General features: G+C 42.4%; 1 protein-coding gene across 2 annotated transcripts in view; it reads left to right on the plus strand.

The window, feature by feature from the left end:
- The window catches only part of PDZRN3 (PDZ domain containing ring finger 3), a 344632-nt gene that overhangs the window by 35580 nt on the left and 284602 nt on the right, over positions 1–24450 (plus strand). For both annotated transcript variants that reach the window (XM_073592023.1, XM_073592024.1), the window contains one exon: positions 17923–18030. In XM_073592023.1, coding sequence (XP_073448124.1) covers positions 17923–18030 — 108 coding nt within the window. The remainder of the gene's footprint in view (positions 1–17922; positions 18031–24450) is intronic.

Consider the following 24450-nt stretch of genomic DNA (forward strand, 5'->3'; position numbering starts at 1 on the left):
TCGCCGTTGTCCCCACGAGCAGGGAGCTTCCATCTTCGCCCCTCTTCCTTCCGGGGCCGCAAACTCCGGCTCTGTGACTGGCCGGAGCCACATGACATCACTCCTGTGCATGCACGTGGGAGCCGCCAGTTGACCCCTAATTGAAACGGCACTTTCCAAAGGGCGCATGCGCCGTAGTCATCGGCGCTCGCCTTTTTAGTAAATATCTCCTAAACCATGGAGGTTTAGGAGATATTTCAAGCACCTACAGGTAAGCCTTAATATAGGCTTACCTGTAGGTAAAAGTGGTTGTACAGGGTTTCCCTCAGCAACAATAGATCCCCCACCAGCAACAATAGACCACCATACAAAAATAGACCCCCTCCAGCAACAATAGATCCTCCAGGAGCCAGCATCAGTAGACTCTCCAGCACCCCTAGCCATTACTTACAGTACATTCAGTGCTGGAGGTGCCGGAACTGCGTTCTCATTGAAAAAAAGCCCTGAAACAACCTAACTGATAACAATGTAGCACAGACAGAGCGAGCATGAGAAGTTATCAGCTGACATGATTTCTGGCAGGATCCATAGATTTTTTCGCATTTCTCAAACATATATACTGTAACAAAGCACTTTCCATGGTATATTAAACAAAAAGGGGCCAAAAAATGGAAATTGATTGTCAGGGTTTACATAGTCTTTATTATTGACATTGTTCCTGGCTGAACAATATCAAATATGCCTTTCTCTATTTTTAAGCTCAGGTTTATATAGCTAACCGAGGGCCGTTAGGAGCGGCACAGCTCGGCTTTGCTCTCACACTGGGCTTCTGTTCCGTTATTTGAATAAAGGTATTTCTGTGTGGGAACGTGTATCTCCTATGCCAAAAAAATGTTTCTGCATGAATTTGCTATTCACCAAACCCTCACACAGCTGCCAAGCTTCTTAACTGGCAAAAGACAGGAAAAATGTAAAAAAAAAAATATGAATATTAATTGGCTGCATTTTTACCAGCAAACCTCTGATACCACCAGGTCTGGGAGTAGAAAGTTTATAGACTTCTTCCCTGTGACTTATGTTGCGTCACTGTGGTCTCTCGGATTTAAAGTGTCAACAGCATCACAGCCGTGTAGGTGGGAGAATGCGGATTAAATAAAAAAATCTGTTCTGGAAGGTTAGTCATTTTGCTCGTTCATAGTGTTTTAAAGGGGAAGTCTAAGTCAAGCAGAAAGTGTACTCGTAAATGGACACAACGAATAGCGGTTTACTTGTGGCTTCATTTTTATTTTTGCATGTACCACTTCTCCTAAAGTGGAACCCTGGCCATTTTTTATTTTTTAAAAAGTGGGAAAACTTGTGTCAAGGTTTTATTGCTGCCTATATCCCCATTGGGGGCCGCTATCCTTACTTCCTGATCTGGTCACCACACAGGACGGTGGGGCAAATCTTTGGTTTTAAAGAGTGGAGGTTGACTGCGGTCTGAAAGATTTTTACTGGCAAAGGGCACAAGCAGGGAAATCTACCAGAGACTAAATAAAAGTAACAAAAACAGTCATTCTAATGAAAACTGTAGTGTATTTATTAACTACCTGCTGATCCTGGCTGTGAAAGTGTCAGAGCTGCTTCCTCTGGATGGCTGACGATGCAGAATTATGACCACAAAATTTTGCCTTAGAATTTACCTGTTATTCTAACTAATTCCACCCATGCTATGCAAACTCTTTAGGGCTGTGACAGCGTTGTCACCATATAGAGAATCCAGAAATGTGGATGGCTGCACTCTGAAAAAATCGTCCACTTTATTGATACAGTGTCATGCTCAAAAACAGCACTTAATCAATGTGTGGGCTGAAGGAAAAGGTCAACGTGTTTCACACCATCTCAGTGCTTTCTAATGACTGGTCCAGTCATGAGTAAGTGATGAGTTGGTGAGAAACCCGTTGACCTTTTCCTTCAGCCCACACATTGATTAAGTGCTGTTTTTGAGCATGACACTGTATCAATAAAGTGGATTACTTTTTCAGAGTGCAGCTGTCTCGAGTTACTGGATTTCTCCATATGCACAGCCCAATGATCTGGGCTAGCATCTGAGCTTGGAAGAGGTGTGGAGGACAGCTATGGCTTTTGAGCAGCGGCTTTACTGTTTACAGTGTTGTCACCATGTTTGAATTGGCTGTTCCTGCCTAACACCTCTGAGCCCTTCCCCTCTTCACCAGGGAATAACAGTGGGACTGGTGCGAGAGGGAATTGGCAAGAATTGGCAGTAGTGAAAAGTCTAGAAGACAACAGTAGGGGGATCTGACTTGTCCTTCACTGGTAATAGTCCAGTGCACTGTGAATAGTAGATGAGGGTGTCGGGAAGTATAGTTTGGGCCGCAAGTAACATTTCACAGGAAAGTGATGTGCGGGTACCACCCGATGAGAAGGACATTTGGGATCTGGTGGTCCAAGGGGATCCAAGGGGTTCAGCTACAAAAAGGTTGGTGGTAGGCCCTTGGGGAAACATGGAGTGCCCAGTGAACAAGAAAAGAGGGAGACAGGAGAGCCCTTATGATGTAATGAATGAGTCAAATACAGTATCTCACAAAAGTGAGTACACCCTTCACATTTTTGTAAATATTTTATTCTATCTTTTCATGTGACAACACTGAAGAAATGACAGTTTGCTACAATGTAAAGTAGTGAGTGTACAGCTTGTATAACAGTGTAAATTTGCTGTCCCCTCAAAATAACTCAACACACAGCCATTAATGTCTAAACCGCTGGCAACAAAAGTGAGTAGACGCCTAAGTGAAAATATCTAAATTGAGCCCAAAGTGTCAATATTTTGTATGGCCACCATTATTTTCCATCACTGCCTTAACCGTCTTGGGTCTGGAATTCACCTTAGCTTCACAGGTTGCCACTGGAGTCCTCTTCCACTCCTCCATGATGGCATCACAGAGTTGGTGGATGTTTGAGACCTTGCGCTCCTCAACCTTCCGTTTGAGGATGCCCCACAGAGGCTCAATAGGGTTTAGGTCTGGAGACATGCTTTGCCAGTCCATCACCTTTACCCTCAGCTTCTTTAGTAAGGCAGTGGTCACCTTGGAGGTGTGTTTGGGGTCGTTATCATGTTGGAATACTGCCCTGCGGCCCAGTCTCCAAAGGGAGGGATTCATGCTCTGCTTCAGTATGTCACAGTACATGTTGGCATTCATGGTTCCCTCAATGAACTGTAGCTCCCCAGTGCCGGCAGCACTCATGCAGCCCCCGACCATGACACTCCCACCACCATACTTGACTGTAGGCAAGACACACTTGTCTTTGTACTCCTCACCTGGTCGCCGCCGCACACGCTTGACACCATTTGAACCAAATATGTTTATCTTGGTCTCATCAGACCACAGGACATGGTTCCAGTAATCAATGTCCTTGGTCTGCTTGTCTTCAGCAAAATGTTTGCTGGCTTTCTTGTGCATCATCTTTAGAAGAGGCTTCCTTCTGGGACGACAGCCATGCAGACCAATTTGATGCAGTGTGCAGAGTATGGTCTGAGCACTGACAGGCTGACCCCCCCACCCCTTCAACCTCTGCAGCAATGCTGGCAGCACTCTTATGTCTATTTCCCAAAGACAATTTCTGGATATGATGGCGAGCATCAACTTCTTTGGTCGACCATGGCGAGGCCTATTCTGAGTGGAACCTGTCCTGTTAAACCGCTGTATGGTCTTGGCCACCGTGCTACAGCTCAGTTTCAGGGTCTTGGTAATCTTCTTATAGCCTAGGCCATCTTTATGTAGAGCAACAATTCTTTTTTTCAGATCCTCAGAGAGTTCTTTGCTATGAGGTGCCATGTTGAACTTCCAGTGACCAGTATGAGAGAGTTAGAGCGATAACACCAAATTTAACACACCTGCTCCCCATTCACACCTGAGACCTTGTAACACTAACGAGTCACATGACACCGGGGAGGGAAAATGGCTAATTGGGCCCAATTTGGACATTTTCACTTAGGGGTGTACTCACTTTTGTTGCCAGCGGTTTAGACATTAATGGCTGTGTGTTAAGTTATTTTGAGGGGACAGTAAATTTACACTGTTATACAAGCTGTGCACTGCCTACTTTACATTGTAGCAAAATGTCATTTCTTCAGTGTTGTCACATGAAAAGATATAATAAAATATTTACAAAAATGTGAGGGGTGTACTCACTTTTGTGAGATACTGTAAAACAATTACATTAAATAGTTTCACTATAAAATTAAAATCGAGGCCAAGGGGGTCTGGGGGGTTCAGCCACAAAATGGTTGGTGGTAGAACCTTGGGGTGTCCACCAGACAAAAAAAGAGGGAGGCAGGAGAGCTCTTATAGTGTAGTAAATAACTCAAATATAAAAGTTGCTGAATAATATACACATCATATATATATCATGAATAACACGTGCCGTTATCCTAACCTTCCCTTTTACACATTTGAACATTTTTCTGGAATAGCAAGCACCTTTATAAGCAGGTACTTGTTTCCACATCCTCAATCCTCACCTAGACAAGGATGACGAAGTCCTTGGTCTGACCCCCTCTGCCTGCAGCCTCCTGGAATAAACATCACACATCCCAAGAGGCTTTAGGACAGTCAACCCCTGTCAGGGGATCTCACGCATGCACAGTAGGGGTATGACTGTAAATGGTCAGAAAGTCACAGCTGGTTTCAGAAACCAAGATGGCAGCAAGGGAACAAAAACAGCACTAAATACTTCAGGTTCTAGGAAGACAGCCCTGGACTCCTTGGACTGAAGTATGTATTTGTATCTGCTGACCTTTACTTTTTGGATAGCCAGTTAAAGTTCCTCTTTAAGCCATACACATGTAAAAATATCAGGACCTGCATCTAGCCACTCACATATTTATTCTGTCAGTGACATCGGTGGGCACAGCACACCACTTCCCAAATCCCAAACTGAGCTATGGACAACAATCCCTTTATCTTGTCTATTTTGAGATTCATTAATTTGCATATTAAGAGCCCTCCCAACTGCAGATTGTTCATAGATTGTAGTTGGGGTTTTGAAGAGCTTTGCCATTAGAAACTATAGCATGGTTTTTCTCTTGTCAGGCTGTTTCTGTGAAGGACAGGTTACGTCTTACTAGTGATCCTTTTATCCCACTGACAACACCAAGCCTAAACATGATGCCCACTAGTAGAGCTCTCAGCCTTTGTTTTCTGTTTACCATTCCTTCTACCATTACTGAGGTACCACCTTGTTTTTCTTTCTTGCAAAGCTACCAGGCAGTAAAGGGATTTTAATAGGAGAACAAAATATATTTGGATAGAAAAGCAGATGAAGGCATCATCAGGGGAACTCCTGTGAGTGGTAGTAAATACCTTAAGACCATCGTGGCTTGATTTCCGATCAGTTGATTCCCCATATCCAGGCTAACAGATGGAAGTATCTCCCTTTCTGGGTATTGTATTCAGGCTGTTGTGGTCCCTATGACTACCTGAATACAATTAGTTTGCCTGGTGGTCTTTGCAGGTCACCACCCAGCAGCCCACTACTGAGCCAGATGGTTCTTGCAGGTCCACCCACTGCTTGAATTTAATTTGTCTGAAATTGGACTTATCTTTGGGGGCCTTTAACACATTAGCCAGCATTCACCAAAAATAAAAACATATATCTGATGGTCCGTTCAAAACATAACATTCCCAAGTCAAGAATAAAATGACTGGCCCTAAAATGGTGGCCCCAATAGGTGACTGAAAAGCTTACAAAATGTTTGGGACCCGTGGATAACACACTCCTACAGGATTTTGATCACTCTTTATTGACTATTTGACACACTCTAGTTGAATTATTCCCTGAAAGTTCCAGGCATTCGGGGGGGGGGGGTTCAGTCCCGAGGTCCCTTCTCCCCCCTTCCCCTGGTACCCCTTTTCACCCCTCACGCAATAATTTCTTTGCCTCTCCTCCACCTTTATTTTTTTCTTGTTCTAAGTCTAAGATCTATATTCATTGGTACCTTCTGGTACTTACCAAGATGACAATGACCTGGCAGTTGGGTCACCCAACTAACGTACCACTTATATTGATGATTAGACCAATGTGGCTACATCGTGACTTTGGGTAATGAAGCATTTGGGTAGTGATCATATTTTTGCCTGATGCCCATTCTTTTCCTGTCCCTGTGGTTAACCAAAGTTATGTAACATGAAAAAACACAATAATAATCTATTGAATAGAAAATAAAAACACATATCTGATGCTAGGTCCACATCAGGCTTAAAGCATGGTAAAGTGGCTTATCAGTCAGTATTATCGTATGTAACTTTAGCATGCCTTAAGTGCTGTTTAGTTTGCAGTTGCAGGGCCATTGGGCCACTGGTATGTCAAGACAGAAAAATCCTGCTTATCATTGGGTATTACCATTCAACAGTTCTCAGGTTTGTCCTTGGTGAGAGTCAACATGGAATTTTTTGTCTCCCCTCTTAAGCTTAAGTGGCTCAGTAAAAATAACAGACATGGGGGTTAACTATTAACTCACTTTTACTCATGAAGAGAATAGTCATAAAAATGCACCTTTGTCTTGCCAGTGTCACTACTTTCTAGGAAGGCGATGCTTCAAGCTTTAAAATGGCTGTCCCATGTGCCTACTACCTTAAAGGCACCCTTATACATGGGATAATGTTCACCCAGGCCTTCTGATAACAGCTGACTATCTTTATATCTATGGGTGACTGCAGACAGCCTTAGCCAACCATTCTAACATAACTAGTAATCAGCCTTTGTTGGATTTTGGCTATAGTTTAAGTTGTGTGAGGACCAATGCTGTCAGAGGACTACCATTGCAGATCTCTGCTTCTGAAAATGCTTGTTGTCTGGTTGTTGAACTAATCTAATGACCTAAATCCTTCCTGAACCCTAACAAGTATCTGAATAAGGAGTTCTCATTTTTCTGTGCCTTCACTGGCTGCATATTTGTTCTTTGCTTGTGACTTTGAAAGTACTGGAGTCGGGTATGACTGCCAGACCATTACATTTTCAGCAGGATGTCATTATTGTCTGCCTCCATATTTTGCTGATCAGAAGCAGAGTTCTAGATCCCTAGTTCAGAATATGTGACTCAATTAGATATAGAATGCCTTTTTTAGTGGGCACATCCCACCTTTTGAGTTTTCTAAATGACTCCCTTCGTCAGGCTAGGACATAACAAATGGATGGTTATAGAAGAGCACCCAGTAACAAAGGATTTTCCCACTCGAGGGTTTATTTGAGAAGTTTATTAAAGGTAACAGATATAGCCAACAGGTTTCGGGGAATTGCCTAGTCTGCAAGGGAATAGAATCTATTGCCATTGGCCCTTCCATTGGACATTAACATGATATTAAAGTCTTGTTGTTTTTTTTTTAAATAACAAACATGTCATACCTACTTGCTCTATGTAATTGTTTTGTACAGACCAACCCAGATCCTCCTATTCTTGGGTCCCTCGCCGGCGCTCCTGGCCCCTCCCTCTTGCAGAGTGCAACCACAGCAAGCAGCTTGCTATGGGGGCAACAGAGCCGAGACGCTGTTCTGTGTGTCCATTCAGACACAGAGCCGTGGCTCAGCCCCAACCCCTCTCACTTCTTATTGGATCATTGAGTTTGATTGACAGCAGCAGGAGCCAATGGCACCTGCTGCTGGTCTAAGCCAATCAGGAGGGAGAGTTCCAGAGAGCTGAGGCTCTAATGCAACATCGCTGGATCAAGATGGGGCTCAGGTAAGTATAAGCAGGGTTAAGGAGGGCTGCTGCACACAGAAGGTTTTTTATCTTAATGCATAGAATGCATTAGGATAAAAACATTTTTAAAAAATCTGCCTTTAGAACCACTTTTAAGTGTAAATTCACCTTTACAGAAAATCTTTAAGGTGAACTTACACTGATACCCATCCCCCACGGTACAGCTGTCCCGGAGTCCTGTGATCCCCCGCTTTCAGACACCGTGATGTTTCTTCACAGGTTCGGGGATTTAAACTCCCTGGGGCTTAATTTCCTATTCATTCCTCTGTATGTGTACAGATAGGAGGCATTCTAATTGGTCAGCACCATCACATTGAGGGCACTGGCCAATCAGAATCTGCCTAGCCCATTCTGTCAGCGCTGGAGGAGAAGAGAGAAATCCAGGAGGATACCCTTTAAAGTAGAACTATAGGCAACGTTTTTTTATTTGGATAAAGTAAGGGAGCGTTTTTTGCTCTGTCAGTTTTTTTTTTTTGCCATCTGTGTCCCACTGGGGAGATTTAGCATCACTTCCTGTCCCATAGCCAAAACAGGAAGTGAGATGAAATTGCTGCAAATTAAGGGAATCCCCCAGAGCCCCCCAGGTCATCAGAACTAGTGTCCCCATTGAATGATTTCCCCTCTATTACTCTTCTGGGGACAACCCAAAATTTGAGCTTTTCTTTTACTTTCACTTTTGGTGATACAGATACAACAGGACAAATAGAGAGGGTGAATCTCCCTAATGGGGGCACAGACAGCATACACAAAACCTGATAGTTAATCCAATCCCTCTCCACTCTATTCAAGGCAACAAAAAAATGTTATCTTTAGTTAAAATCCCTGGAAGGAAGACCGACTCCACAAATATATCCATCAATACCAAACTTTGGTTTAATTGGTCCAGTGCTGTCACACACACACACACACACACACATGATATAATAAGTGGGACCTTCGTTAGTATTGTCAACATAATGACAACTACAATATAGGTCTATCCTATAGCAGTAAACAACCAATATTTAATAGATCATTGAATTTGTAGTTATATTATAGCCCTGATGAAGTTTGCATAGTACCCCGAAATGTGTTGACTGTATCTTATGTGAACAAAGCTTATTATCAAAAAATTATTCCGGACTGTAAAAATAGTGTTGGCTCTTCTCTCTATGAATGTTTTCCATATTTTGTGACTTTTTAATAATAATTACCCTTCGGGCAAATGTAAAAAGAAAAAGACAGATGTCAGATGTCTTCCTCTGCCCTGTGAATCTTCCACCTCAAACTGCCTTTGGCGCGGTCACATGACCAGTCAGCGCTGTGCCTGAACACTGATCTCCCCTTCAGCAGAGTCTGTGTAACCAGCGGATGGGTTCCAAACAAGTACAATTATAAGGGAAAGGAAGGATTTTGACACGTATATTTGACTTTTCGTTGTTCTCCTGAGGGCAATGATAATTAAAAATAAGGCTTTTGATCTTGACAGTCCAGGTTGCCTTTTACACACATCTCACAAACGTATAATTGGATCATCTATTAGTACAAATGGCAGATTTCAAATTAAAAACTAGACGTCGGCTGCATGTCCCTTGTAATTATGGCTTTACAGCATCAATTTATCACTTTCTTTCTATTCTGCTATTAAATCCGTAATTTCTTTAAATAGAAAAGCTGTTCACTAAAGTAGAGTCACCTTTTAATCCCATCATCGGATGATCTGAGATTGTGTTTCAATGTTCCAATCATATCTAAGGAAAACTGGGTCGTTTTTCACCCACTCTCAGTCCATTTAAGACCAAATCGCAGATACGGCAATTGAGCATCTTGGAACATTTGCTGTGCTTGTTGCTCAAGTTGTGCTGTGGTTTATTTTTTATAATTTTTTTTATTTTATTTTATTTTTTTAACCTCATGAAAATCGATTAACTGAACAGTATAAGGAAAGTACAAACAAAAATGGCCACTGCCCCCACCTTTAACTGGCCTCCGCAGCAAGGAGTACATGGAAGGGCGACGCATAGCAAACAAAACCAAAGAAAAACTCCCAGCTCAACTCACCAACCAGCCTGTAAACAACAAAATTATCCCGTCTAACAGTTTGCATTAAAAATGGGTTTCGTTTGCACACATTTGCAAATACATGTGTAAGCTGCAAAGCCACTTCATGGCACCCCAGTATTATCTGCAGTCCTAACTCTATTGATTTTTGAGAGTCTCCACAGTGGAAGCACATGCATAATAATGGATAGATAGAGGACAGGTGAGCCTGAAGGGAACCCATCCCTCCTTGAGGGCACAGGGGCGCACTGGACACCCAGCATATAGCACAATGGCAGCAAAGGTGCCTACCGCGTCCCCTCACCAGTATTCCAACAGTACAAACAAATGACCACTGCCCTCAAAGTATAACTGGCCTCCGCAGAAAGGAGCACATGGAAAGGCAACGCATGTCAAACAAAACCAAATTCCCAGCTTAACTCACCAACCAGCCTGCAAACAACCGAATTATCCTGTCTAACAGTTAAAGTTGCGTTAAAAATGGGTTTTGTTTGCACACATTTGCAAAAACATGCGTAAGCTGCAGAGCCACTTCACGGCACCCCATTATGAGGAAAGTGCTCCTTATTACAGTTGGAACTTGTACTGAATTAAACACAACTGAATTAATATGCGACACCGTTTAATAATTTTTTTTTTTTTTTTTTACATATGTCAGAAAATTCCAGGCATAATGAGTTAGTGCCAGTTCACACCATAGAAACGCAGTCCGGATGCGTTCCAGGTGCTTTTCTGCATGCGCGTTTTTGATGCGTTCCAGTGTGTTTTTGATGCGTTTTTTGATGCAGTCCAGTGCTCCCCCCCCCTCTTTTTTCTTAACCTTAACTAAGGACAAGTGTGTTGCATGCGTTTTTGATGCAGTCCAGTGCTCCCCCCTCCTCTTTTTTCTTAACCTTAAATAAGGACAAGTGTGTTGCAGTGTGTTTTTGGTGCATTTAGGTGCGTTCCAGTGCGTTTTTGATGCATTGTACAGCGTTCCAGTACAGTCCAGTGCAGAAAAAATGCAGCATGTTCTACTTTTTTTCTGGAACTGGAACGCACTGGAACTGCAAGCACTGGTGTGAACTATGCCAATAAAAACCATATAAGCTACTTTCCATGCGTTTTTGATGCAGAAAAAAAACGCACTGGACTGCATGTGGTGTGAACTGGCCCTAAAAGTGAAGTACCAGCTGATCACTTACTGACTGTATAGTGAAACTAAAGGAATTTTTTTTAATTTTGGCTAGAGTAAGGGAGGGTTCTCTCCTGTCTGTTTTTTTCTTGCCATCCGTGTCCCATTGGGTATATTTACCATCACTTCCTGTACCATAGCCAAAACAGGAAGTGAGAGGAAAGCCTTCCAAAGTGAGGGAATCCATGGTTATCACTGAGTCACCACTAAAAGGTTTCCCCTGTATTCATGCTTTGGTGACAAGCCAAAACTTTAGATTTTCTTCACTTTAAGTCTCTGTAAAAATGGTAAACAAGAGAAATAGGGTGATGGGGGCACAGACAGTAAGTGAGAGGAAATCCCTGGTTATCAGCAGAACTAGATTTCTTGTTTTGGTGGAAACCCAAAGTTTGTGATTTTCTTTCACTTTCACTCTTGGTGATAACAGTTATGCCCCGTACACACGGTCGGACATTGATCGGACATTCCGACAACAAAATCCTAGGATTTTTTCCGACGGATGTTGGCTCAAACTTGTCTTGCATACACACGATCACACAAAGTTGTCGGAAAATCCGATCATTCTGAACGCGGTGACGTAAAACACGTACGTCGGGACTATAAACGGGGCAGTAGTCAATAGCTTTCAGCTCTTTATTTATTCTGAGCATGCGTGACACTTTGTGCGTCGGATTTGCGTACACGCGATCGGAAATTCCGACAACGGATTTTGTTGTCGGAAAATTTTATAACCTGCTCTCAAACTTTGTGTGTCGGAAAATCCGATGGAAAATGTGTGATGGAGCCTACACACGGTCGGAATTTCCGACAACAAGGTCCTATCACACATTTTCCGTTGGAAAATCCGACCGTGTGTACGGGGCATTAGGCTTCATGTACACAGGACGTCTTTACAACCTTTCCTAAACGATTTAACTTGACAGATAGTAACCAACGCTTAAAACATGTTTTACATGCTGTGTTTTGCCGCGTGTGCGTTTAAAAAAAAAAAAATATATATATATATTTATTTTATTTCAGGTACTTATATAGCGCTGTCAATTTACACAGCGCTTTACATATACATTGTACATTCAAACAGTCCCTACCCTCAAGGAGCTTACAATCTAAGGTCTCTAACTCACATTCATACATACTAGGAACAATTTAGACAGGATCCAATTAACCTACCAGCATGTCTTTGGAGTGTGGGAGGAAACCCACGCAGGCACAGGGAGAACATGCAAACTCCAGGCAGGTAGTGTCGTGGTTGGGATATATATATATATATATATATATAATTTTTCAAAATAGCCAAAAATGAGAAACGCCTGTAAACGAAACGCGGCTAAATGCGAGTTACTGTGTTTAGCCACGTTTAGAAGTGTTTGGCACTTGAAATGCCTCTAAACTCATTGTCTGAACTCATTTTTTTTTTTTGCTTTCCAAAAAAGGCCTCTAAACTCAACTGCCTAGAAACGACTATAAACGACCCCGTGTACATGTACTGAATGTGGTGCGATTTCTGTGCGAATGATGCGCTGTGACAGTGAGAAACGGGGATAAAGATCTCCATAAAAAGTGCTAGAAGATATAAGGAAGAAAAGAAGAAAAATTGATTGGGAAAAAATAATTACCATGAATTCTAGGGCGAGCACTAGGCCTAACCGCTGCTTCCTGGGAGAGTTGGGTACTAGAAATTCCATGAAGATATGCTACAAAAGATGCAAAGTTTGGTTCTGATGAATATACAGTAAAGTGTGTCTTCCTTCAAAGGCGTTGCCATGTAATGAAGGCCTTGTTCCCGTGTACAATGCCACATTCCGGATTGCATGGGTGTCTGTACGATCTCTAAAATACCATTTAAAAACAATATCAAAATTTTAATTAAATATACAGATCCATATGCCCGATGGAGAAGAAGAGACCGGGGGGTGGTTGGGGTCCAAAGAGGGACATGTGAGCTATGTGAACTATGCAGGACAGTCAGTTATGTTAGGAGTGGGGGCAGACATGGATTCATAGGCTGCATAATTGTCATAGCTTCTTCTCTGGTATGAAACCTTGGAGAGGCTCTAATGTCTAATGCTTGGGAAGACTGATACATAAACATCCTTATGCCCCGTACACACGGTCGGATTTTCCGACAGAAAATGTTCGATGGGAGCTTGTTGTCGGAAATTCCGACCATGTGTAGGCTCCATCAGACATTTTCCATCGGAATTTCTGCCCTATCATGACATCATTGTGGCATAGACTCCCTTAAGAACTACTTCTGGTCAGTTCGGTAGATTGTTTAAAAAAATAAAAATAAAATAGCTGGATGCATTCCTAAATGCACAAAATATAACAGGATATTAACATCTATAGGTAATAAGACCAGAAATTGTTCTTTCAGGGAACATCTAATTGCCCCTGGGGGATCAGGAAGGATTTTTTACCCCCGCTGGAGCAAATTGGACCATGCTTCATTGGGGTTTTTCCTTCCTCTGGATCAACTGCGGATATAGAATTGAGTATATGGAGAATTTCTATTTTTTTTTCTCTTGTTTGAACTAGATCAGGGGTCTTCAAACTACAGCTTGCGAGCCACATCTGGCCCACAGATTTTATCTAGTCCTCAGCAAATGCCCATAAAAATACTCTGGCTAGGTGGCAGTGGATGCGCCAGTCTGTGCATCTTGATACGCAGACTGGCACATCCACTGCCAGCCAACCATCCACGAACCCTTCCCCAGTCCTCCAGGTGGGCCCTCCTGAATGTAAGGGTAAACTCTGATGGGCACTCATGGATGTAAGGGAGACTTTGATGGACACTCATGAATGTAAGGTAGACTCATTATAAAACTGATTTTTTATTTTTTTGTCCCACAAATGTTTGTAAAATCCACAATGCGACCCATGTACTGAAAAGTTTGGAGACCCCTAAACTAGATGGACTTGTGTCTTCTTTCAACCTAACTATGTAAATGACAACGCTGCCCTTCCATAGCTACAGTACAGTAGTTTTCATTTTAACTATAGGGCAAGAAGTATGTCAATTACAGGGTATAAATATAGGATAAAAAGCCTAAATAAAGTAAAGTAATGCAGCCACCACATCTAAGGAGATTGGTAAGCAGCTGTATATTACACTTTTGTTCTTGGGTTTAGGTACACTTTAGGAGAGTGCCCAAGTGGGTACTCAAGCCATAGCTTGGCGGCCATAAAGAAGGTGACTGGACAGCTGCAAACTCTGCATTTCCCACCCTGAGTACAACAAATAGGTGATGGTTCTGAGATCAGAGACTTCACTGGTTCACATACTTGTCCCAGTTGTTCATGTTTTGTATTGCATTTGTTGAAACTGAAATTAAAAATGAGAAACGGTTTTGGAGTTTTGGATAGAGAATGTATAGTACCTCTGTCGGGTAATTGCAATGTCCCCATTGGGAATATCTGACTTAAAAAGTGAAGGAAATCACCCCAACGGGGACACAGACACCGATAAGACCCTGGCACATGTTCAAACCATTCCACACTCTGTCAAAAACAATATAAAATATTTTTGGTCAGTAGCACATTAAAGCCTTTTTAGAACAGAAGATATTCACGTCTCATTCCATCTCATTTCCCAAAAATAAGAAGATTATTCCTAATTATAGGGCAGTGATTGGAGCCATGCAACATTCAGAACTACTTGTTTATAGTGTAGGTATAGCCTAATTGTTTCTATAAAACTGCATACAGCTTCTCAAGGTTTTTGGCCATTATCAATGCAGTGTATGGAACTCATGGCTTCTGTGGAATAGGGCAGGGGTGCTTAACCTCTTGAAGCGTGAGGGCCACTTAAGTGATTTGGTATCTGGTAGAGGGCCACAACGAACTATGGGGTTTTACCGCCCCCCCCAAACCACAAATGTAAATGAGCCCTTATGGTCTTGAGCCCCCTATAAGGCTGCTTTCAGTCTGATGTGCTGCGGTTTACCTGCCCTGCGGGTGCAGCACAGTGCACCTGCGGCTTTCCTGCAGGTTAGCTGCACTTTGCCATAGACTTATTTTACATCTTGCTGGTGTGGTGCAGTTTCTAAAAGCACACTAAAGCTCATGCATTCAGGAGTTTTGGTGCGCTTTCAGAAAGCGCACCACACCCACAGGATATAATAGAAGTCTTTGGTTCAATGCAGCTATCCCGCAGGAAAGCTGCAGGTGCACTGTGCTGCACATGCGGATCAGTGTGAAAGCAACTATTTAGTTGTTAACCCTTTTATATAAGTCCTAATATGCCCATTGTAAAAGCTATTATGCCCAATGTATGTGCTGTTTAATACACTGACCTTCTTTTCATCTCGCAGCTGCTGCTGCCATCGCTGTCCTGGCTGCTGGAAAGGACTAGAGGCGGGGTGCACTTAGTATCACTCCGCCTGGGACAGGAGCTGGCGCTACAGAGGTAGCCACTGCCTATGTAGCTCCTGCTCCCTCCGCTGCTGGCGCTGGCTTACTGCACTCTGATGCTCTGGGATGGCAGGTTGGCAAACCTAGATTGCAATCAACGGATTGCCGACCGACCACTTCCCTGGTTTGAGGCCACGGCCCACAGAGGGCCACAGGTTAAACATCCTTGGAGTAGGGCTTAGGACCAAAAAGACGGTATAACAATACAGGTTATGGTGGGCATGTACTAAAGAAATCGAAAGCCCCCCAACCTAATCAGTGCATAGCACAGTTATGCCGCGTACACACGATCAGAAATTCGGCCAGCAAAAGACCGATGAGAGCTTTTGGTCGGAAAATGCGACCATGTGTATGCTCCATCTGACTTTTGCTGGCCGAATTCTAACCAGCAAAAGATTGAGAGCATGTTCTCAATTTTTCGGTCTGTAGCAATTCCGACCGCAAAATTCCTATGCATGCTCCGAAACAATTCGACGCATGCTCAGAAGCATTGAACTTCATTTTCTCGGCTCGTCGTAGTGTTGTTCATCACCGCGTTCTTGACGGTCGAAAGTTCAGCCAACTTTTGTGTGACCGTGTGTATGCAAGCCAAGCTTGAGTGGAATTCTGTCGGAAAAACCAACCAAGATTTTTCTGCCGGAAAATCCGCTCGTGTGTACGCAGCATAAGGCTTCTTAAAAGGTATCCACAAGTTTCATCCCATCACATATCCCAACCACAACTATATACATTGGGGCAAAAAAGTATTTAGTCAGCCACCAATTGTACAAATTCTCCCACTGAAAAAGATGAGGCCTGTAATTGTCATCATATGTATACCTCAACTATGAGAGACAAAATGTGGAAACAAATCCAGACAATCACATTGTCTGATTTTTGAAAGAATTTATTTGCAAGTTATGGTGGAAAATAAGTATTTTGTCAATATCAAAAGTTCATCTCAATACTTTGTTATATATCCTTTGTTGGCAATGACAGAGGTCAAATGGTTTCTGTAAGTCTTCACAAGGTTGTCACACACTGTTGCTGGTATGTTGGCCCATTCCTCCATGCAGATCTCCTCTAGAGCAGTGATGTTTTGGGGCTGTCGCTGGGCAATACGGACTTTCAACTCCCTCCAAAGGTTTTCTATGGGGTTGAGATCTGGAGATTGGCTAGGTCACTCCAGGACCTTGAAATGCTTCTTACGAAGCCACTCCTTCGTTGCCCGGGCGGTGTGTTTGAGATCATTGTCATGCTGAAAGACCCAGCCACGTTTCATCTTCAATGCCCTTGCTGATGGGAGGAGGTTTGCACTCAAAATCTCACGATACATGGCCCCATTCATTCTTTCATGTACACAGATCAGTCGTCCTGTTCCCTTTGCAGAGAAACAGCCCCAAAGCATGATGTTGCCACCCCCATGCTTCACAGTAGGTATGGTGTTCTTTGGTTGCAACTCAGCATTCTCTCTCCTCCAAACACTACAAGTTGTGTTTCTACCAAACAGTTCTACTTTGGTTTCATCTGACCATATGACATTCTCCCAATCCTCTTCTGGATCATCCAAATGCTCTCTAGCAAACCTCAGATGGGCTCGGACATTTATTGGCTCAAGCAGGGGGACACATCTGGCACTTCAGGATCTGAGTCCCTGGTGGCGTAGTGTGTTACTGATGGTAGCCTTTGTTACGTTGGTCCCAGCTCTCTGCAGGTCATTCACTAGGTCCCCTCGTATGGTTCTGGGATTTTTGCTTACCGTTCTTGTGATCATTTTGACCCCACGGGGTGAGATCTTGCGTGGAGCCCCAGATCGAGGGAGATTATCATGGGTCTTGTATGTCTTTCATTTTCTAATTATTGCTCCCACAGTTGATTTCTTCACACCAAACTGCTTGCCTATTACAGATTCAGTCTTCCCAGCCTGGTGCAGGTCTGCAATTTTGTTTCTGGCGTCCTTTGACAACTCTTTGGTCTTCACCATAGTGGAGTTTGACTGTTTGAGGTTGTAGACGGGTGTCTTTTATACTGATAACAAGTTCAAACAGGTGCCATTAATACAGGTAATGAGTGGAGGACAGAGGCGCCTCTTAAAGAAGAAGATGCAGGTCTGTGGGAGCCAGAAATCTTGCTTGTTTGTAGGTGACCAAATACTTATTTTCCACCATAATTTGCAAATAAATTCTTTCAAAAATCAGACTATGTGATTGTCTGGATTTGTTTCCACATTTTGTCTCTCATAGTTGAGGTATACCTATGATGACAATTACAGGCCTCTCTCATCTTTTTAAGTGGGAGAAATTGCACAATTGGTGGCTGACTAAATACTTTTTTGCCCCACTGTATCATGGTTTCTATGGAGTAGAGCTTGGGATGCAATGAGATAAAATACCCCATACAGGTTATGATGAGAAAGTACAAAAACAATCAAAAAGCTTGCAAACCAAATCAATGCGTAGCACAGTAAAGCCTTCTTATAATTGAAGGTACTCCTTAATACATCAATAGATCATTTTATAATTTTACCATTAAAAAAATCCAAGCAACTTCTTGTTTACACATTATGTTCTTCTTTCAGGACAATCAGGAAGGGCCCTCCAGCGAAGGAATTTTCGTGTCCAAGATAGTTGACAGCGGCCCAGCTGCCAAAGAAGGCGGTCTTCAGATTCATGACAGGATTATCGAGGTATGTGAAATCTGTCTGGTTAAAGTTCCATGTCAAAACTGATGAGAGGTCCGTGACCTCCCTGCTAAAGGAAAGCGGTATTAGATGTTGAGTATCTTGAAGTCCATCAAATGCTGATGGAATGGAGTCACAGATGACCTTTGTGTCCTGAAGCGCATCTTCTATATTTAGGTACATGGTTGCATATTGCTACATGTCTTGACTTATCGGGAACACGGCAATCTTTTTACATTCTGTGTTTGTGGCTAACCACACAATTGAGGCAATATGTGACATGTTGTCATGAGTTAAAACCTGGACCTTTTTCTTTTACCAGCCAAGACTCTGAAAAGCAAAGATGGCTGAGATTCCGAAAAGCAAAAGTAGCTGAAGGAAGATCTGTCCTTGTCACCCAAATGCATTCTTCTCTCGAAGGAGAACCATACAGGGCTTCCATTGCAGACCTCCTCCTGGAAGTACTAATTGCTTGGCTTTAATACATCACTGACCGGGAGCATGTATGCAGATTAGTAAATGAGAGTGAACACAAAGAGCCTGGTCTGTATACTTGCTCCAAGGCCTTGTCTTTGAAACGACTTAAGTCATTGGATTAGTATGAAAGTCAAGAAACCTGTAGTTTCAGTGTAATTGAATGACAAAAATACTGCCAAAATACTCAATTTGTTTTGAACACAAGTTCTAAGTCTTAACTTGTACTTTCAAAGAGAGAGGTCAGCAATGGCAGCTTCCATATTTACTTGTTCTAGGCCTTTAGGGCATATTTATATTGCGAACTCTATGGGCTGGTTTACAGCAATCTAATGTGGTCAGACAAAGATGGGCTATGATTGGCCAAGCAGCTTTATAGTTGAAAATGTTGGAACCAATAGCTTTTTTATGTTACTTGCAGCAATCCTTAATTTCCAGTTTGCAGTACGGGAGTATAAAAGTAAAATTCTGATTACTGTGTTCAATACAAAAATGTCCTCTTTAAAGCGACCCTGTAGCTAGGATGGAACAATTCAGACAGAGCCACCTGATAAAAGGTGTTGTCCAGATAATGGTGAGTCGATTATTTTCTCTGTTGCAGAGCTATGGGCACCGCTGGTGTCCAACTCTTCAGGCATGTCGGATAGTATGCCCCTCCGCTGCATGCTGTTGTTACCCCCGCCTAATGCTCTGTCACTACTTTGTCCTTTAATGACGTAGGTAGGACGAACCTCAAACTACTGCAAGGGAAATGTTGGCTGACACATCTGGAAGAGGGAAAAAATTGGTGTTACTGCCAGCCGAGCAAGTAAATATGCAACATCAACTTTTACTATTTTGATAGTTTTTATCCTAGAGATGAGGTTGCTTTAAAGATAACCTGTAAAGTATTAAAATAACCACATGACAAGTGCAACATTGACATTAACAGTCTCTGACAACCAAACTGTGTGCATGTTCTGGCACAGTGAAGATGAATATCTTCAGCTTCTCTTCCTTTTTAACCAGTATGTAACCTTAGAGACAGCGAAGGGCAGTTTCAATCTATGGCTTCCTGCACATGTCTTTTCTTTTGTGACATATTCCTTTTAAGGTTTCAGTTATAAGGCCCTAGAGTTTTTGTTTTGTCATTGCTTTGCAATTACTTGATTGCCTTCTTTGGCATACACACAGCATGGCTACAACCACGGTCCCTAAGTGACGGGTACTCTGACAGAAGCTGCTGGAGCACCAAAGAAGTTTGCTGTCATCCCGGAATGAAGCTGTCAGTCTGTCTTGCCATGTGCCCTCTGAACTGTGAATATTGGTGTAGCCTTGTGTATTGTTTATGTTAAGGATTATTCTGTGAGTGTGTTTTAGCTGGTTGTAAAAGGATGGTGTTTTGATGGATTAGCTTCCAGCGTGTCCCGTGTTCGAAATTACGTGCAAATAGAATTAAAATAGTTGTCCCATGATGATGACTGGGATTGGGAAAGACTAAAATCTTGCTTTGAAGCTAAACTCGAGATAGGCAAGTAAATACACACAATTGGTAATCTGCTCAGCCAGTTTTGTGGCTCTAGGTACAGCCTACTAGACAGCACACTCAAGTCGATAACCTTACTTTTCTCCACCATAGGTAAAGTGAACCTATGGATTTGTTTTTCATTCGAACTTGATCTATAGAGGGAGCATGTTGATTTACTTTTAGTGGGTGTGGGGTCCCCAAAACCCATGTACTTTTTTATGTATATAATTACCTATAGCTTGTGCACTTGGCCTATGGCTTGCCTCCTGCAGGTCCCTGTCCCTTCCTATTGAGCACCAAATGCAATGTGTGTCCTCACTGGCCTATTGAAAAGCAGGGGGCCAGGAAAAAATTTGTCATCAATTGACCCTAAAAGTTGAGGTTGAGATTAACCCAGGATGCAAGCAGATGCCTGCTCTAAAGACATGGGGCTACTCCAAAAGGTAAGGTGAGATCACAGTTTCAATATCAAGCATATTCCTGTTCAAAATAAAACATAATACTATATATTCAGTACATCTCTGCAATACATGCACATTTCTTACTGTTTCATCCCTGTTAAAAATACTGCAAGTGTGGAGAACAACAATCAGTGGGGTCCTACCCCTATATAAACTCACTTATTCCAGCCAGGACCTTCCCCAAAGATCAATAACATATAGGCAAACTGGATTGACGCACAGGGACTAATCTTCTAGTTTTGCTTGTAATACTGGTCTCTTTTGCCAGTTGTCTCAAGTTATGTTTTAGGGACTTATCTATTTTTTGGGTACCTACCATAGTGGGCCTTTGGTTTCCTGTGGGACTGTGTGGCCCTCATTCCTCACTCCATTGATTAGTGCACTACAGAACTCCATCTATTCCCCACCTCTCTCTGTGCCACTCTATGTGCATTTATTGCTTTCTTTCCCAATTAAAGGGTGCTGCTGCCTTGACTCCCAGGAGCCTTCCCATACATTTTGTATATTGAAAGGGCTCTTAAAAGATTGGAAAAAGACGAAAAAAGACCCCCTGAGCGGGGCTTTAATGCAGCCAATGATAAAAAATGATAAAGAAGAATAAAAGATGTAGTTCTTGGGGTGTGCCTATCCCAGTAGTAGTAATGTTGGGACATGATCAAAATAGGTAGACGGAGGATTGATGGTAAATTTGTGTGATGCTCAAACATACACTTCAAGCAATGCATCTTGTTTTTTGCCCTCATCCTATTGTTCAGACACTTAAAGCAGTAGTAAAATGCATCATTTTAAAAAAAAAAGGCAATGGGCAGTTTAAGTCATAATGTGCTAGCATGCATTGCATACTAGTACATTATGACAGACTTACCTGAAAATGAAGCCCTCCAGCAGCACGTTGTCAACACTGAATGTGCTTCCATCTTCACCCGGTTTTCCTTCCGGCTTCCAAGGCTTCAACGATATGAATGGCCGAACCAGTGATGACATCGCGCATGCGTGCGGAAGTCGTTGTTTGCGGTTCGGCTCTGAAGGAACGGCAAAGGGTATGCCGTTAATTCAGAGTGCATGCGCCAGGGACGTCACCAGATGCACGTTTAGGAGATATTTACTGTACCTATAGGTAAGCCTTATTGTAGGCTTACCTATAGGTAAAAATCATAACAAGGGAGTTTACTCTCACTTTAAGCAGCACACCTCACAGCACACTGTGCTCTGTCCTGCTGTCAGCAAGTTCCCAGTGTCAGATTGACACCATTGTTGGCCTATATATTATCCCTTTTTGAGCAGAAGTCTTGTTGAGTAGAGAAGTATGTTAAAAATCCAAATTCAGGTTAAAAGTCGTTTGAATTATTTAAAATTAATACATTAGATAATTATTTGTTTTTCTTTTTTTAAATATTGTATAGTTTATTTTTAATGAAAAAGACATCCTTCTTCTTTTTTTTTCTTTTTTCTTTATAATGGATAGTGGTAGGGGGCATTTCAAGCCAGCATCTCCTGGCTCACGGCCTTCCAACTTTTCAAGGACAGCTGCTGACTAGCAAAAATACATAACGTTGATTGTTCCTACTAGTTGCTGACTTGTGAAGCTCTTTATTTAAGCTGCATGCCCCATGACTGCTGCAAATTGTTGACTGGCTCTTAACTGGACTGGGGGGTTCCTAAATTATCCAGAAATCTGTACACTTGGTAGCCGACTCAAATATCATACAAGATGTCTTAATATTTGACTAGCTTATTTTAGGCATCCTCTTCCTTTTTTAATAGCCTGGCACAGCTATCAAACAGAAGACAAGACAGCTCTTAATTATGGCTGTGTTTAAAGTTAAATAGGATTAAAACGTTGCTTAATGAGAGATTCCCCGTTAAGCTGTCTAATCTTCCCCTAAAGACGTATCGCTGTTTTTTTTGTTTTGTTTTTTTTTTTACGACTCTTCATAAGACTTGGTGATAGATTCTGAAAAGCTCTCCTTCTGTGAATCTGAAAATAATGAATGAAAGCTGAGATTTAATAAGATATAAGCAGATAGAAAATACCCAGTGCCAAGGATTTCCCTGTGATCATGCAACTGTCAATTTGTTGCAATGTACATTCTTAATCTACCTTTGGCTGGAGGCCTTGCTGAAGGCTGCAGTATGACAGTTTTTGGGCTTGACAAGACGATTTTCCAGAGATTTTCCCTGAAGATGATGAGTTCAAGAAGCCATATGCCTCTAGTGCCTTTGTTTAAGCTATAAAAGAGATGGGGGAGAGGGTGATTCAAGGATACAGAAGTTCAGTTTGTAAAATTTAGATAATTTGTATGAAAATATCTCAGACCTTTAAAGTAAACCTGTAGTTGGCATGTTAAGGGCAAAGAAACAAATTCGATAAGGCAGAAAGGATAGGGAGTCCTTCCCGTTAGCGTTCTCGATTCGTGCAAGTTCCAACTCAACAGTGAGTCAGAGCTTGCACTTGGCTAGGGGCATTTCCATTGTCCCCAGTTCTTAGGCCTGGTTATAGGCTGTCAGCCATTGATTCTGGCAAGGCCAGGGAGAGTAACATACACGCCTTGTCCTGGCAGTGCCAAGTTTTTCTCTTATGGGCCAACAGGGAAGTGGAAGACCGAGAATAGGACAGTACTGTATGTGCCCATTACGCTGCATGTTCTAAAGCAGTCTTTATCAACCTTTTTGACATAGAGAAAGCATTTAAATAATTTTTTGGTCTCATGGAACCCCTGCCATTAACTACTATTTCTACTATTTCTACAGCTCACTATACATTAGTGTGATGGTAACTAGGAAGAATGGTGCTTGCATTTGTGGTCATTGGGAAGAGTACAGATAGCTAAAAAGGTCATGGTTGTCAGTGGTTACTTATCTAAGAGACAGAAATTGGTCATTGCTCAAGGATCCCCTAACAACCTATGGAGGAACCCTAGGGTTCTATGGAGCTCTCATTGAGAAAGGGTGCTCTAAGGAAAACAGGAAGTTAAAGCGGAGCTCCGTCCAAAAGGGGAAGTTCCGCTTGTTTGCTTCCTCCCCCCTCTGGTGCCACATTTGGTACCTTTTGGGGGGAGGGGGGAATGGGTGAACAGCTTTGACAGGTACCCGCCCCAACTTCTGGGAGACCTGGATGCGGTGAGGTCCCCTGGAAGTTCGGCCCCCCCTCCTCCTGTTAGCCAGTTAGAAAGCGCAGCGCTCTTCACGCATGCGCAGTAGGGGAACGGCAGCAGCAACCAAGAGCCGATCGGAAAATCAGCTGGGGTGCGGACATGGCTGGGTTCCAGGACAGGTACTGTAAATGTCCTAATATTAAAAGTCAGCAGCCACAGTAATTGTAGCTGCTGACTTTTAATTTTTGGAGTGGGGGGCTGGAGCTCCTATTTAATCTTACCTTGGGTATCATAAGGACAGGAGTTGATGTAAAAAGTCTCCAAGGGGGGGGGCACAGCAATAAAAACATTATGGAGGATCCCAACCCATTTTCATCTAAATGGAAAAAGGAAGAGTCCTGTTGGGAATTCCATACTGGCTGATGGGTGCTCTATTGGTGTAAGAGGATTTTAATAATATGGGCAGGCTCATCAAGATACGTCTCTCATCTTTCAGTTATATCTGTGCATCGACAGCCTCATTAACAAATATTATGAATGTTCAAATCGCCGTTCCTACCTTTTGTATAATTTTGATACAATTATATAGCGAATCTAATTCTGTTTCTGGAATATAGATTTGATCTGATATCAGGGTGCTTGGCTCTGAATAACCACGGTTCATATATTTCCCTGAACATTTATAGAACAATAAAGTGAAAATATTTCCTAGTCATAAGTAGAATGTATTTTCTTTAAATACTGGCTCCGTTGCAAAGTTGTTGGCAAGTCATCGGCTTCAACTGGTGCTATTCTGATTTCTCTCTTCGTATGTGATTTCAAGAAATTAAGAAACAGCTGTCGAAGATCGCTCCCTCTGGCAAGAGAACAATATCTCTCTGCTCGTATT

The sequence above is a fragment of the Aquarana catesbeiana genome, linkage group LG07 (genome assembly GCF_042186555.1).
Source record: "Aquarana catesbeiana isolate 2022-GZ linkage group LG07, ASM4218655v1, whole genome shotgun sequence".
Taxonomy (NCBI): domain Eukaryota; kingdom Metazoa; phylum Chordata; class Amphibia; order Anura; family Ranidae; genus Aquarana; species Aquarana catesbeiana.